The sequence below is a fragment of the Sminthopsis crassicaudata genome, chromosome 4, assembly GCF_048593235.1.
Source record: "Sminthopsis crassicaudata isolate SCR6 chromosome 4, ASM4859323v1, whole genome shotgun sequence".
Classification (NCBI taxonomy): domain Eukaryota; kingdom Metazoa; phylum Chordata; class Mammalia; order Dasyuromorphia; family Dasyuridae; genus Sminthopsis; species Sminthopsis crassicaudata.
In genome coordinates this window covers 456,461,207-456,478,287 of record NC_133620.1, presented here as the reverse complement: position 1 = coordinate 456,478,287, position 17,081 = coordinate 456,461,207, and the positions used below count along the sequence as shown (strand labels likewise).

Below are 17,081 nucleotides of genomic sequence, written 5' to 3'. Positions count from 1 at the left end.
TTTCAAGATCATGGAAAACAGGTCTTAGATTTCTTTTAATGCACTATATAAAAAGTAGACACTCAGAATTTTAAAAATCTCACTTTTAAAACCCCATTAGAACTGATGAACGTGGCAATATTAGTTAACTCAATTACCTCTGCTAACAGAGAACAGTAATGGCACTAATAACCCACAACCTTGGGGAACATATTTATATTTAAAAAGTGTTTCCAAGAAGCTAAGAATTTGGGTTTCAAAATTTTAAATGGGGGCAGCTAGGTGGCGCAGTGGATAGAGCACCAGCCCTGAATTCAGGAGGACCCGAGTTTAAATCTGCTCTCAGACACTTAACACTTCCTAGCTGTGTGACCCTGGGCAAGTCCCTTAACCCCAGCCTCAGGAAAAAAAAATATATATATAAATAAATAAATAAAATGAAGGTAAAGTCACCCAAAATCCTGAAAACAGACAGTTTAACCTGTATCTCTTCTAACTTGGTGAATGCTTTAAAATTTGTCACTGATAATTACAGCTCCTAGATAATTAGTAGTGGATGAGTATTTGCTAACTATGATCCTTTTAAGTCCATTTTAAATTTTTTTTTGGTGAGGAAATTGGGGTTAAGTGACTTGCCCAAGGTCACACAGCTAGGAAGTGTTGTGTCTGAAGCTGGATCTGAACTCCGATCCTCCTGACTCCAGGACTGGTACTCTAAGCACTGAACCATTAACTTCCCCAAAAATGATCCTTAAAAAAAAAAAAAAAAAAAAAAAAAACTTTATAATTTTTTTCCCCCTTTTTCTGAGGCTGGGGTTAAGTGACTTGCCCAGGATCACACAGCTAGGAAGTGTTAAGTGTCTGAGACCAGATTTGAACTCCGGTCCTCCTGGATTCAGGGCTGGTGCTCTGTCCACTGCGCCATCCAGCTGCCCCTATAAATATTTTTACACCACTAATATTTCCCATTGTATATAGTAGATTACTTTTACAATGTTCAGTTTTTAAAAACCATTCTTCTTATACTGCCCCAAAGTACTTTTTATTTTCTTCTGGGTGAATAGCAAACAACATCAACATAAAAGGATTAAAATTTTGCTACCAGGCTAAATGTCAGCTGACTTCTGACTACAGGATCAGATATCCTGCATGATGCCAATTATTCATATAAAAACAGAATCAAGACCAGCAATCTTACACAAAGCAAGGTGAGCCACTTTCTGACAAATTAAGGGGACTCTTACAAAGACCTCCTCCCTCATAGGATCCTAAATGGTCCCATCTCTTTAGCCCCCCAAACCAGGCAGCTAGAATTCGCCCAGAGCCCTTTCTTGTTGCTCCCAACTGTAAATATGGAAGTCCCTCAGACTAAGAAGATAAGCTTAAGTTTCCAACTAGTCTGATGTTTACCTTGAAAAGGAAGAAATTTATCTTCCCATCACACACAAACTGAAGGGTCTATAAGCTGAAAGTAAAACATTTTCATAAATGAGCAGACCACAGGGTGAGTTAAGGATAAAAAAGACAACTCTAATTTCCTCTTGAGGACAAGTAGATCTCTGTGATCTTGAGAATCTCTGTCCTCAGCTGATCCTTTGAAGTCCTTCCCAAATGGCAGAAGAATCCTCAAACCTACTTTTATCAGAGACGTTCTTTATCTCCAACAATCAGCTATGCCCAGAAACATCTTCAGACTGCTCTGAATAATCCTAATAAAAGTTCAGGCTTCTTTTATATGTGATCCATTTTATTTACTTCTAAGTATAAGTACCACCTTTCAGAAACTGCATTGTGATTTGAAAAAAATTACTTTAAATTATCATTCACTACACTGAGTAAAAGAACAGAAAGGAGCATGGTAGAATGCATAAAAAAGGAGCACTGAATTTGGGGACAGAAAATGTTGTTACAATTAGCATCTTCATCTGTAAAGTTAGGGACTCAAAAATGACTTGAGGGTCCCTTCAATTCCAAGTATTAGGATCCCATAAAAAGGCAAAGAACTTGGTATTCTCGCAATAAAGACCACATGAACAACCAGGGGACATATCTCAGAAAGAAGCCATTTCTAGAAATCATCAAGAATTAGCTATAAAAGTAATAATAGCATGGAGGACAAAAATTCTTTTGTTCATTTCCTCAGACCCAGGATTCATGATGTCTTCAATTGTAATTGTTGTTCAGTCATTCAGTTGTGTCTAATTCTTTATGATTCCATTGTGGGGATTCTTGGCAAAGAGCCTGGAGTAGTTGCCATGTCCATTTCCAGATCATTGTACAGATGGGTAAACTGAGGCAAACAGGATTAAATGACTTATCCAGGGTCACACAGCTAATAAATATCTGAGGTCAAATCTAAACTCAGAAAATGAAGTCTTCCTATATCCAGGTGCAGCGCCCCATCCCCTGTGTTGAGGTGCCCAGCATCTCCTGCAGCCGCCCTCGTGGCAGGCACTGTAGAATCAATCTACACTTGGCTCAGGATGGTGGGGAGGGGCCGTTAAGGGCAGACTTTTCAGCTACATAAGTCAGAGCCACATTTGCAAACACCCCTTGCCAGGAAGGCCAGACAACAACATCGTGCCCCGTAGAGCACAATACGGCAAATCCTGAAGCAAGAGCTATCGCCCACTCAAGTGAAAAAAACAAGCCTCTCGGCGCATTCATCCTTGCTTCCTTCCCATCCCCAACTAAAATCTACAAGGGAAACGAACTCTTCTGTGGCTAAGTGGTCACACTAGACATGTGCACCTAGAAGCAGATCTGGATTTCTACAGGGACTTCTTACAAATAAAGCCTAAATTCTGAAGTGACGAGCACCACTGGTATCCCTGTCCCCCTCTCCGTCCATTCTGCTCTTTCCTGACATGAACAAAAGCTGTGACAAACTCCAGAGGGGGTGCCAAGGGGTGACAGTGAGAACTGGCACAGAGCTCCCCCAAATACACAGACTCATGAATGGCTGCCAGAAAAATGGAAAACAGTCTTCACCTCTACGATTCCAGGTCAGATTTCCCCTCCAGTGTCCAAGTTTGTCACTTGGGTAGCAGATCTAGTCATGTAGAAGACTCTGCTTGCCTGATTTTTAAATGTCAACTTTGACCAACATTCCCCTACCCTCGAAGCACAGCAACATGCAAGGCAAAAAATAAAACTTACAAGATCCTTAACCGGAGTCTGTGGAAAGATTTCAAGAAATCTATGAGCATGGGTGGGGGAAAAAATGACACCTTTATTTTCACTAAATTTTAAAGGAAATTTAACATTTCCTTCGATTACGAAGTAAAAAAAAAAAAAAAAAAAAACCCTATTCTAAGAGGAAGTTCATAAGTTTCACCAGACTGCAGGAAGGATCTATAACACAAAAAATGTTAAGAAGTTCTAATTTGAAACACTCTGACCCACAAAGTGATGCCCTGCCTATTAAGTGTTCTAATATGAAATTAAGAAAGGATGTTAGAAAAGCAAAAAGTAAAATCCAAGACCATTCTCCCAAAAATGATAGAAATGCACAAAGCACTTCTATGAAAAATCATCAAAAACCTCTCAAGTTTTTGTAAGAAAGATCTCTACCTGGCAATATTAGTTGTTTGATTTTGGTGTTACTGTATTAGGCCTTTTTCCATTTTCAATTTCTTATTCTATTGAGGACATTGTAGTTACATAAAGAAAGATCTGCAGATATCAAGCACCTACCTGAATGCAAACTTTACTAAAGACTGACAAATACCACCACTTAGTGTATGTAATACAACAAGCTTCTAAATGTCATCTACTATGTGCAAAGTTCACACAGGAAACATACCAGATCAAAGAACTCATGGCAAAATTTCTACACATTTGAGGTTTGCAAAAATCATATTTGGAGGATATTTTTACTTGGTAAAAAAAAAATCACAAATATAAAAACTACAGATACATTTTTATATCTATATATAAATGGAAATTTTTTTTAATGTACCTTCTACAAATCTAAAATTTGCTAAAATGGGCAACTAGGAATAAGCAAATGGACAAGCTCAAATACAAATGCTGATCTCTCTAAGTAAGCAGAGAAGAAGAGAAATCTGCATCCTCTTCAGTCCAGAAACTGATAAATTATTGTCAACATAAAAGCACTTTGGCTAAAAGTTGGTTTAGCTGCAGAGTTCAAAATGGCTAAAAACACCAAACCTAGATTTATGCAGTTCTTCCGCTAAGTGCTCAGCCTTCTAATGAAACCCAGCATCCAAAGAGTTGGGAAGGACTTCAACTGTTAGCTGGTCCAATTTCCTGCCCAATGGAAGAGAGTCTTCTACAACATCCCATCTGAAAGGCAGCTGTAAATGCAGTCTCAGACTGATTATGTTCAATGGAGAACCCCTTCCATTTCTAGACTCTTATAGAATTTGCATACAAGATACCAAAATATAATACATGCCCTTCAGGAACTAACCAATAGGGAGCCAAAATGTACCCACAGAAGGCAGCTCCGTTACACATACAAGTACCTGGGGCCCTCTGGATCCCTCTCCAATCTATACACCTCCCTCCCTGTGACCAAGTACAAATCCTCCAGAGGGGCAGCTAGGGGGCGCAGTGGATAGAGCACCAGCCTTGAATTCAGGAGGACCTGAGTTCAAATCTGGTCTCAGACACAACACTTTCTAGCTGTGTGACCCTGGGCAAGTCACTTAAACCCAGCCTCAGGAAAAAAAAAAAAATCCTCCAGAAATGGCATTTTAGTTAAACACACCCAAACTGGCTGAGGGCTTGGAGGAGGGAGGTCAAGTGACCCGACATTTTTCAAAAAAACCTCTTGAAGAGATAGAAACACACAGACATCTCTTTTGGGGACAGAAATACTTAAAACATTGTCCAAGCAACTGGGTCTGCTCAAAGGTAGGAAGTATCTAATCCTCTGAAATGCTGAATTCGGCATTCCCTGAAGCTCAAGACTGGAACAGGGCAGGAGCGCACAGCACCACAGGCCCACAGTAAGGAATGCGCCCGGAAATTCTGGAAGCTGGCATGACACCTGTGCCACTTTCCCTGCACACATTGGAGCTTCACTGAATTTCAAGCAGCTGAGGAGGGCCAGAGGGTGGGGACTGCAGTCCGGAAGGCTGGGGTTCAAATACAGCCTGACTCTTCTAGCTGTGTCACTATGGGACTTCCTGGACAGTCCCTTAGCCTGGGTTTGCCTCAGTTTCCTCATCTGTCAAAAGGGAGTACGAATTGCAAGGACCTCCCAAAGCTGTTGTGAGGATCAAATGAGAACATTTATAAAGGGATTAGCACAGCCCTTGGCATGAATTATGATGAGGATTGTTGTGATAATTATGCCTAAAATGCACATATTACAGTACCCAAAAAGACTAGAGATAATTGTTTTCCCATAAAGTCCAAATCTCCTTCCAAAAGATCACAAGAGAAGGGGCAGCTGGGTGGAGCAGAGGATAGAGCAACGAGCCAAGTCAGAGTTCAAATCTGGTCTCAGACACTTCCTAGCTGTGTGACCCTAGGGGCAAATCACTTAACCCCAATTGCCTCAGCCCCCCCCCCCCAATCACATGAGAAGTACCTAGCACATGTTGCATTTACATACCAAACCTGCAAAATCAAAAGAAGCTAATGCTACAGATGCTGGTTTCCCCAGCATTCAACTCATTTTTAAAAACAGATTCCATAATGTTGCCTTTGCAACAAGAGTCTATAATTAGCAGAGATTAAAAGCAGGGGAGGAGGAAACAAATTATTAAGCAAGGAAATCATTTCTAACAGTGTAGCTATTCTTTATTTTTCCACCAAGGTGATAGAAATCTAACAGTAAAGCTTACAAGGAGCTTGCTTTTGTTCTGTGCCACACTTATCAGGTATAAATATTAACCCAAAATAAAAAGGACAAAATTTCCTCCTCACTCCCTCCCTGCCCAGTGCAAACTTAGGAGCGATGAAGTCAAAGGGATGACAAACTTTCTAGTTCTCCCCCCACAGGCCTTTCCTATATCCCTCATGGGTATGTGAGCACAAGATTTTATGTGAATTCATCCCTAACCTCTTGGCTCTCTGTGCTAGACAAACTGCAAACGGCAGACAGTCTGTTTCTGGGACCATTTTTGAAGCTTCACCATCAGAGTAGATTCAGCCAAAATGTACACTCCCCAGAGGCACAAGTTTTGAGAAATCAAGGACTTGCCTCAAAAGACATGTTTGTATCTACAAATGGGAAAGTTCATTCATACAAGATGGTCTCAATTTTTGGTAGATATGTACAATACTTGGATACCTGCCTTCCAGGGAAGGGGATGGCAGGATGGAGGGGAAAAATTGGGACAGAAGGTTTTGCAAGGGTCAGTGTTGAAATAATACCCATGCATACGTTTTATAAATAAAAAGTTATATATAATACTGAGTGATATGTTCCTATATAATTCAATGTAATAACTTTAATAACTTTCTAAAAAGTAACTGAACATTTGCTAGATAATTTTGAAGTGCTGAATGATCGTTAAAAGGCTCTAAGTGTGAGCTATTATTATCCTTTTCTGATACAAAGCTAGAGGAACACAGAAGGAAATATTTCTAGTTCCAAATGAGCTTTATCACTACTCAGTTCTGTTAGAGAACAGTCTAGCTCAGGACCTCTTAACTTTTCCTGCTTACAACCCCTTTTTGCCTGAGAAATGTTTATGTGATCCTGGATATATAAGTATATAAAACAGGTATACAAATCAAACATTTACTGATAATAAATCATAATTTCACAATCTCCACATTCAGTTACATAGCCCTATGTGGAAGCACAGTTAAACAAGCTGGGATCTAGCCTCCTTTCCCCCAAACCCTAAGAATATCTCAGTGTACATCCAGGTTTAGGAAGGACAGTCATGAGTCTGCAAGTGCATGTTCCCTGAATAGGTCTTAATTGTCAATATTTAAGTATGTGGCCACTTGAAAACGAATTACAAAAATCTCTGGGTAGCTCTAATCTTATCAAATATATTTCAGAAAAGCCAAAAGACTTAATAGCAGAAATATGCATCTCCCATCTGCAGTTTCCCTTTTCCCTCAAAACTGCTGCGAGTTCTCCTCATTACTTTTTACTGACAAGGAGAATGGACCAAAGGCACTGCACAAATCATGTACATTTATGTCAATGGCATCTTTCTGGGCACAGTAGCCTTTTGAAAAGCATTAAGTCACATGTAAAGAGAAACTTTACTTACTATATTACTATACTTACTATGTTACCAATTCTATATTTGTCCCAAATAAAGGCAGATATTAATATATGGAAACTAAGAACTTTAGGAAAGAAAATGAGTCCTTCATTTTTTACACAGGATAAGAAATGATTTGCATTTATTCTAATGAAACTTTCTAGACTGTTAGACCTTACAAATTCTAAGAACAATATTCATAAAACCATTCCTCTATCTTCGGAGAACATGCCATTTTATGACAATGCTTATTCCAGATACTCTCTCACAGAACACCAGAAGCATAAAGTTAACTATGTATCATGGGCATTTTCCTCCTGACTTTCTACATAAGGGAAAGCAAAGAAGTTAGGTCAGCTGCCTGGAGTTAGCTTGGGGCAAAGCAATAGCCTACAGGGAGAGCTCAGTGTCCAAGCCAGGGCTCCACTCCACTGACAGAATATCCAGATATAAGACTGCTCTGTATTTCCCATTGCATAAGTTCAAGGAACAGAAATACTTTGCCCAACTCTCTCCCAGTAATGCTATCAGTTTAGGGTGGCAAGAAAATTCAGCATCTTTAATACTAATCATGGCCCAATCACCCAAATTACACTCCCCTCCATTTCAATCTATTCTCAATCTAGTTTATTTCCTGGCCTCCTTATCACCAGTTTTGTGAAGTGTCATTTAGTTGTCCCACTAAAGTCACCATCTTATTTAAGGTGTCTCCAAACACCAGTAAAAGAAATATTCTGAACCAAAATATTATTAAGCCACAAACTGAAAAGCCTAGTGGCCCCAATACATCCTTTGGTCAATGGAAAGCTTTCAAGTTAGGAGGGAGGTGTGAAGGCCAGAGGCAGGGCTCTAACTCACTAGTGCCTACCTGCTGTAAGGGTCTGAGCTGCCCCAAAGGCAGCTGACCCTATGCAGAAGTGAGAGCCCACCTGAGTGAGTTCTGGAGGGACGAAGGGAACATGGCCGTACTAGAGACAAGCCCCATCGGTGGCCGTTGCAGGACAAGGGGCAGGGGACCCATCTTCCCATTCTCCGAATGATTCACTGGATCACAGAGCTAAAAGGGACCTCAGGACATATAGGGAAACCGCCTCCTTTTTCAGATGAAATTGATCACATACTCCTAAGGATCAGACCCAGATCTTCACTTTGCAAACAGTGCCTTAGTAAACAGTATTCATGAATTCCTACCACCAGTGGCCAAATCTAACCCACAATCCCACAAAATAATTGTTAATCCAACCACCTTGAAGATATATTCTAAAATTCCAATTTTTAATTATTATATCATTTCTTTCAACAACCAAAAAAATAGTCCCCAAAGAGAATGAAGTCACTGCCAGAAAAAAATCTGATGGTATGATATACACTCCCAACCTGAATTTAACAGGATTTTCCGTAAGCCACTGAAATCAGGAAATTTAACTACTCTACAATTCTCATGATGAGTAATGACATGCCAGCTGATGCTCTCTGTCCACAGAGACTTAAGTCAGACTACATCAAAAGCCTTTGAAGAAAAATAAATCCTGCTCATTTCCAACAAGGGATTTCTGGACTAGCCTTGTTTTCTTATTTTTCTTTCTATAATCCTCTCAATTCCCTAAAGAATGTTCAACTTACACTTTTGCAATAGGGTGAGAAAAAAATCCAAACCATCAAATTTCCCACAGTCCTTTATGTAGTTGTTAATAACAGAAATTATGTATTTAATATTAAGAAATAACATTAGCCTAAAATACAAGGCCATACATCCTCAATATTTACCAATTAGCTTTTCTACTGTCTTATGTAAGGCTCATAATACATGTAACTTAATGGCTTTTTTAAACTAGGATATAGGCCTTAAGATAAATGAAATTTTACATGTCATCTAAGTCCAATCGATTTTACAGTAAAAAACTAAGGTTAAATGAAGCGAAGTTGTACATTATGTAATCCAGTCACACTTAGCAATAATTTTAATGTTATTTCTCTATTTTAATTTCCAAAATTTTCTACATGTGATGTGAATTTTCTGCGAAATATACTTTTAAAAAAAACAGACAATACAGTTAAGAAAATAGGGAATCCAAATTAACACACCTGGACATCATAGAGAGCCACAATATTTTCATGCTGAAGTTCCTATAAAACAAATTCAATCATAAAAATATTTCTTTTAACAAAAGTTAAGTGAAAATGAGACTAATAATTAAAACAATTTTCACATTTTAATCAAATATAACAGATTATAAGTAGGCAAAGAAAGCACAGATTTATCTGATGAGCCATATTCTGGAAAAATATAAGGACTCAATTTCTTCTACCACCTACATTTTAACTAAATGTAAAAAGAACTCCTGTAAGTTAATTGGTTCAACCCTAAAAAAAAAAAAAACAACTGATGTGTCTAAAAGGACCACAGGTGGTATAGCTGACCACCTAAAAGCACTGTACAATTTCTAAATAGCACTGATAAAAATTTAAAAGTACTTTAAAGGATACATTATTTGCCTGAGAGATGAAAGATAATTAACCTAAGTGAACATTTCATTTCTGGAATAAACATCAAAGGCCAAATCCAAGGAATACAAGTCATAGCACAGTTTTTCAATTTAGCAGAGGTAAAGCTAAAAGCAGAATTTGTAAAATTAAGTGGCCAACTGAAAATACAAAAACTGTATGAGATAGACAATCCCTCTTCCTCTATTTGGAATATGGGCTTTCTCAATCAATAATTATAATAATAATAATATATATACACATATATATAAATATAAATATAAAGAAAAGAAAAAAAATCTCAGAAGTCAGATTTAATATATTACTAGTTTCCACTAACTTTTAAATCTAAGAAGAATTGTTATCTAGTCGCAAATTTAGTCTCCTAAAACATTTTAGAGCATCAAGTATTCCAAAGGACTAAGATCCCTTCTATAAGATAAGAGCAATCAGTGAATGCTCTTTGGCTGCCTTCCCAATACTCATTTCTCTTGAAATCTTAATGTGGCCCACTCAATTCTAGGCCTCTTTGCCAGTCAAGGCTGCCGAGCTTCATTTGTGAACTTAGTGTCAATGAATAAGAGGACATATCCACATACCTTTAGGATCTTAATTTCCTTTCCAAGAAGTATTTGTGATTTTGACAAATTTTTTTTATTAATGCTTTTTATAGCTACTTCCCAATCAGTTTTCTGAAAAGGAAAAAAACAAAAATTTCAATAGGTTAGCACTGAAATAAATTCAAATTTTAGCACATCCAATAAGTAAATTATCACTCTTGGCAAAAAGAATGGCCAAACCTTTTAACAATTATTTCTACTTCTGACATACTTTTAAACTAAATAGATTCTGAAACGTAACATGACCATCAACTTTTCAGTTCATTAAAAAAAATTTTTTACAAGTCTTGAGCATGCTCATTAGATGTTTAAAAGTCCACAGTGAAATCATTTTTTTTCCACTTGATACTGTAAGATAGCCAGGAAGTGGGGGGAGGTGGGGAAGAGGTTGCTACTCGGCTTGTCGGGGGTTATATAGGAAGTAATGCTGGGAAACATGACACCTCTGAATTTTAGAAAACCTCAGCCAATGGGAGAGCAGCCAATTTTCCATTGGGTCTACAATTATCAACATTAATATGACAAACACTGGGACTACTAGACTCCCCAAAGACTCAAAGGCTCCTAGCCACAACACTGTTTAAAATGTCTAGATAAATAACATTTGAGTCCCAGGAAAAATAGGACAAAACTTTTCTTCTGTTATAGACACTATATATACACATACATACATATATACATATTTAACAACTTGAAGCCAGCAAGAAAAACACTCCAGTAGTCGGTAGATGGAGCTCTGCCTGTTGTGTAAGATTTAAGCTCTCAAAACAATCTGGGCAATACAAACAAACAAAAAAAATGCAGACAATTGCAGACTAACAGGCCCTCCAATACAGCTAAGACTAATTATGTTTAAGGACTAATTTCTTTCCAGTATCAACAGACCCTCTACTTTTCATTAGCCAGAGTTACCCCCCAAAAAAATCCAAAAAACACCGACTTTAAAAATGTTTCATGATTATACTGTTCCCTATGAAGTTCAATTTTTTCAAAATTTGATGGTTTAAAAGCAACTTTAACCCAATACTAAGTGCACAAACTGCTGACATCAATCATGGGTCAAAACAGAAAAGTTAATGCAACTATGTGAAGGCTGCAATCCCTGCTCCTGAAGGAAGTCAGGCTTTTTTGGTCTGTTTTTGTTTTGTTTGAAGGGAAGGAAGCGGTAGGAATGTCAAGTCCAATGGGCTGAGGAGAGAAAGGGGTCGGAAAGTTGTCGGTGGCCACAAATCTCTTCTTTTGCAGTTTAGGAGCAGGCTGGGGGGGGCAGGAACACATGGGCATTGTCAATCCTAGGGGATGGAGCAGGGAAGGAGGGGATGGAGGTGGGTGGAGGGGGCAGAGAAGTCAGGGAGAAGGGAAAGCGGAGGGGGAGACAAGGGACCCATTAGCACTGTCAATCATAGAGGATGGATGGAGAGGGACAGAAGGAGGAAGCTGTTTGGGAAGAGATGACGGATGAAAGGAGGGTTAAAGAGGGGCGGGGGAAGGGGTAGGAGAGTTAAAGAAGTGGCCGGGGATGGGGGATGGAGTGGGGATGGGAGAGGGGACGGGGAAGGATGGAAAGGGGGTTGGTAGGCGGGGAGGTTTAAGAGGGGATGGAGAATACGGGGGGGGGGGGGTTAGAGGGGGGAGAGGGAGTGGGGAGAATGGGGGGATTAGAGGGGATGAGGAAGGATGGAGGGGCACAGAGGGAATGGGGGGCCGCGGGCACGGGGCGCTGTCCATCCGGGGGCACACTCGGACCTCCCACTCGCCACCCGCGGCACACCGAAACTACCCCTGGCAACCACGGCCCACGCCCGCTTGTAGGAGAAAACCTGGGGACAGCGGGGCCGCCCCGTCCTAAGTTGGCAGGTGGAACATATGCGGGGGGAGTTGGGAAGGGGCGCGGGGGCCACGGCCGCCGGGTTTGGGGAGGGGCTCGAGCAGCGGCTACCTTGCGATGCCGGCCTTTGAAGACCACGGCGAAGGCTCCGTGCCCGACGAGGTCTTTTTTGCTGTACTCGAAGTCCCCCACCACCTCCATGCTGGGCGCGCTGGGCGGGGGGCATGAAGCCCGGCGGGGGGCGGCTGCAGGCGGGAGGCCGCTCAGCCCCGCAGGGCCCCCAGGCCCGGCCGCGGCGTCTCCCCGGCCGCACGGGCGGCGGCTACGGGCCCGGGCCCCGGGCGGGCGGCGGGGGCGCTCATGCTGGGGCCGGGCGGCCTCCCTCGGAGCCCCAACGAGCGAGGGCGGGACTGGGCGGCGGCGGCGGCGGCAAGCGCGGGGTGCCGGAGGCGGCGGCGGGGCAGCGGCCCCGGGAGGGGGAGCGGAACGCCCGGCAACCGGGGCTCAGCCAGGCCTCGGGGGCCGCCCGCCGCCGCCGCTCCTCCGCATGGCCCGGCCCCCGACTGGGGGAGCTCCCGCCGCGCCGCTCGCGTCCCGTCCCAGCCCGGCCCGGCCTCGCCCGCCTCTCTCCTATCCCCGGTCCCGGCTCTCCGCGCCGCCGCGCCCCGCTGGGCCCAGGCCCGCAGGCGGCCGCTGTCACTGAGGGCCCCCGGAGCCGCTCGCGCCCCCGGGGCAGGGCGCCGGCCGCGCTCTCGCCATCCCCCACCCAAACCCCCGCCCCTCCGGCCCGGCTCCCGGGCCTCTTCCCGCCCGGCTCTCGCGTCGCCCGAGGCCCGGGGACGAGTGCCCGGCTCCGGTCACCCCGCAGTGGCAGCAGCCCCCGCGCCCCGCCCGGTGAGCCCCGTGCTCCGTCGGCGACTGCGCCGACTGCCTGCTCCTCCGCGCCGCTCCGCACGCTTTATAGGGCGAAGCGCTCGGCCGAGCGCCGGCTCCCTCCGCCTGGGAAAGAAGTGCACCCCCCCACCGACGCCCGGCCCGAGAGGCTGCTCGGCCTTCCCCACCCCCACCCCGCCCCCTTCGGGCCTCTGCCTCTGGGGAGGGGTCCGGGCGTCTGACACCGGAGTGGGGGAAGGGTGAAGGTCAAGAGCCAAGCCCGGCCGAGAGGGGCTTGGAGGAGCGAGAGGAGGCCAGGACTCCGCCCCCCACCCTACCCCAGTCCCTGGCTCGGACTCCGTTTCCGGATGGTGTCAACCCGGGACAGCGGGCCGAGCCGCAGGGGGGATGCAGCGGCCGGTCTGGACTCGCAGCTGGCTCCGCCCGGGCTGAGCAGGACGGGACAGGACGGGGAGCGCCGGGGAAGGATGCTGGGGACCGCTGTCTGCGACGCTCCCAGGGCTCCGGCCCCCGGGGACACCATTGTGCAATCGTCCCCTCCCAAGGAGGGCGAACTCCGGGGACCAGGATTTCTGTGCCCTCGGGGAGTTCCGAGAACGGGCTCCCGCAAACTAGCGGCCCCTGGGGACGCGGGGCCGCCGCCTCTGAGCGCGGCCGGGAACGTCGGGCCTGGGGCTGGGAGGAGAGCGGGAAAGGACCTCCGAGGCACTTTACAGAAAACGAAACCGAGGTTCAGGGAGAGCCCCAAGGCACACGGGTGTCCGAAGGAAGCATTTGAACCCAGGTCTCACTTCCTGGCTGACGGGGATTCCGAGAGCAGGCTGCACAGAGGCCCCCGGAGCCGGACTACGGCCGCGAGCCCGCCGGCCTCGCCTTCCCCGGCTGCTGAAGCCTTTTCCTTCCGGATTAACTTCCAGGCCTCCAGCTGACCCGTGTGTAGCCAGGGACTTACCGTGATCTCCCCATCAGGACGCGCGCCCCCTTATTATTCCTGCTCCCTTTGCTGCCATGCCCTGCGCTTAGCAGTTCTTTCTTTCCAAGTAAACTTATTCATTTTGGATGCTTGTTGCTTTAAGAGTCATGTTGGGAGAGAAAAGTCAGAGCAAAAGGGGAAAACGGTGGGGGAGAGAAAAACCCAGAGACAAGAAGTGCGCCTGCACGTGCCGACTCAGTCTCCCCAGTTCTTTTTCTGGCTGCATTTTGAGTCCCACGCCCGTTGGGGGGGCTGTGGCCGGAGACCTGAGTCTGCCCCTCGAACCTCAGAACTTCCTCCCAGGGCTTCCTTACCGAAAATGGGGGGTTGGCTCAGGTGACGCCGGGGGGGCCCCCCTCCCCCAGCTCTCAGATCCCATGACCAGCCCCGGCTCTCAGTCTCTGTTCCTGCACCTGTATTAGGGAGGTATCTATAGAGCCATTCTTCCCAGAATCCCTTGGGGATGCGTCCCTTCCTTCTCTATTCCCTGAGAAAATTTATTTGCCGTGAGACTGTCCAGTGCATCCCTGCCCCCTCCCCCCTGCCAGAAATGTAGCGCCAGCCCAGCTTAGGCCCCTTCGATGCAGAGCGGGAGTGCTCCCACCTCGCCACCTCGGGAGCACATTTCCTGTGGGCTCCCTGTGGGGGAGCTCTCGGGGTCTGGGGATGGGGAGGAAAGGGCGCCCTCGAGCCAGACTGGTGGAATGGGGCGGGGGCGGCCCGCCGAGGAGTGACCCAGGCCCAGTTCTGTGTTTACCCCAGAGGTGACATCAGAAAGTCACTAAAACTTCCCGGACCTTGTTTTTCCTGCCTGTGAAACCAGAGTTGCTCTAGATGGCCTCTGATGCCCCTTCTAGCTTTAAAGCAAAGCTCCCCCTGCCTCCCATCCAGCTAATGAGTGTCTCGGTGAGTAACTCCCCTGCTCCAGTGGCAACTCTCCATCCGCCGGCACCCTGCCGCTCTCTGAGATCCTAGCAGCTTTGGAATGCGGCAGAAATCCCGGCTCCTCCTGGGGTCCAGATAAAGCGGGCCAGGGAGCCGGGATCGTAAATGGGCCTTCCCCAGAAGGGCGGTGACTGCCTCCTTCCGGGAGTGCCGTTCAAATTAGGCATCGCACTCCCGAACCCCAAGTACTTGGGGGCGGTCCTCACCTACTTGTGGGGGGAGACAAGAGGAGGAGAAGATTCTGGGAGATCTACACCCCCTCCAGGGCCTGCTGCATGGACTCTTGGACCCAGGAAATCCTAAATCCAAAACAAAAGATTAAAGGGATTTGCATTCTCTCTTAAGGCCTGCAAGGCTCTCCCTGAATAAATAACAAGTGCTAAGTGTGGAGGAAAGCTAGTCCCAGCTCCCAGGAGCCCCGCGGGAGGTAGATGGCCAAGCCCAAGAGCCCTGGACGTGATCAGCAGGTCAGAAGGAACCCAAGTGAGGTGGACAGCCATAGCTGGAAGAGAGAAGTAGGGCTGAGGGTCTGAGTGGAGCAGGGATTCTGGGACAGGCTCTAGTAGCGAGGAGGAAGTGTCACACTTCCACCCCCACCTGGCCCAGTGGCCGGGAAATGACTTGATTCTACCCATCCTGAGGTGGATGTTGCAGTCTCATTACCTTCCCTTTCCACACCACGGGTAGGTGAGGGCGTGGGATGCTGCATGTAATAAGACACAATTTCCCCGTTATTGAGATGTGTTTGCCCGGCTCAAAAATAAACACAGAACAAACATCCTCTCCCGCAGGAATTCCCTTCCAATGGGGACAATGCCGCTAGCCCTGACATTGCTGCTCTAGACATCTCTTCTTCAAAGCTGCCGCTGCCTCCAAAAATTCTCTGTGGGAGCACACTGAGAGGATGCTGCAAGAGGCGAGGAGATCCCTCCCATGTCTGCAGCTCCGCAAAGCTTGCCACAGCCCATGGGGTAGTTGGGGTTCAGTATTCTTCTCCCCGTTTTACAGATGAACAAACTGAGGCTCTGAGCTGATCCATGCAGTCTAAAGATTGGACAGCTGGGAAACCCTCAGGGCATTCTTGGGTGCTGGTTCCTGGCCTTTGTCACTAGATAACTGTATGATTGTGGCCAAATACATCAGGGCCATCGCCAGACGTCCAGATCTGTATCTGGCCACTGGACCCAGATGGCTCTGGAGGGAAAAGGAGGCAGGTGACCTTACACAGCCCTCCCTCACTTCACTTGCATGTCATGGCGTCACCTCCCTGCTGTCATAATTATCTTTGACAATGAGGGACAAACAGCACTTCCCTGAAGTAAAGCTTCCTCTAGGGAAAAAAAAAAAAAAATGAGTGTCTGGTAGTGGAAAGACTCCAAGTTTGAATCCCGGGTTCAAATCCTGACTTTTTTTTCCCCTGAGGCTGGGGTTAAGTGACTTGCCCAGGGTCACACAGGTAGGAAATGTTAAGTGTCTGAGACCAGATTTGAACTCTGGTCCTCCTGAATTCAGGGCTGGTGCTCTCTCCACTGCGCCCCCTAGCGGCCTCATCAAGTCCTGATTTTTCTACTTTTATGACCTGGAATCTCTCAGGGCTTCGGCTTCCTCCTCTGTAAGACTTTCCTCTAGGCCCCTCTAAGGTCACTTGGAGCTCTAGCTCTATGAGGAGGATCACACTAGGTTAGGAAACGAGCCCCCTCTCTCCTAAAGCAGTCCCGGCAGGTACAGGGAGGTAACCATTTGCACATTGCAACAGCATTAAAGAGAATTCAAACTTTCACCCCTTCTGGAGCTCTTCCCACATTTTGGGAAAATTTCCCCACCCAGTCTCTCCTTTCACTCACAGGATTTTTAGGCTGAGTCACACAATTAATAAAATTCCAGGATTGGATTGTGTGTGTGTCATGTGTTTCCCACTATACTACGACCTCCCTGAGGGCAGGATTTAGGCCTGTATTTCCCACAATGCCCAGGAAAGGCTGGGCACATTTTTAGATAATTGTAGAATACAATTAATTACAGAATGTTATCATAAAATGAATGAAGCTCAAACACTCTTAGAAGGCGTCCATCCCTAATTAGAGATAACTGGTCCAGGTCCACCCTCCCGCCTCCATTTTACTGACAAGAAAACCGAGGTCAATGGAACCAGAGTT

General features: G+C 45.7%; 1 protein-coding gene across 1 annotated transcript in view; it reads right to left on the bottom strand.

Annotated features, from left to right (window-relative positions):
- The window catches only part of ULK2 (unc-51 like autophagy activating kinase 2), a 63,240-nt gene extending 50,814 nt beyond the window's left edge, over positions 1-12,426 (bottom strand). The window contains exons 1-3 of the mRNA XM_074263911.1: positions 12,225-12,426; positions 10,265-10,357; positions 9,267-9,308 (exon numbers count right to left, since the gene is read on the bottom strand). Of these exons, the coding sequence (XP_074120012.1) occupies positions 9,267-9,308; positions 10,265-10,357; positions 12,225-12,314 (225 nt within the window). The 5' untranslated portion in view covers positions 12,315-12,426. The remainder of the gene's footprint in view (positions 1-9,266; positions 9,309-10,264; positions 10,358-12,224) is intronic.
- Between the last annotated feature and the right edge of the window lie 4,655 nt (positions 12,427-17,081).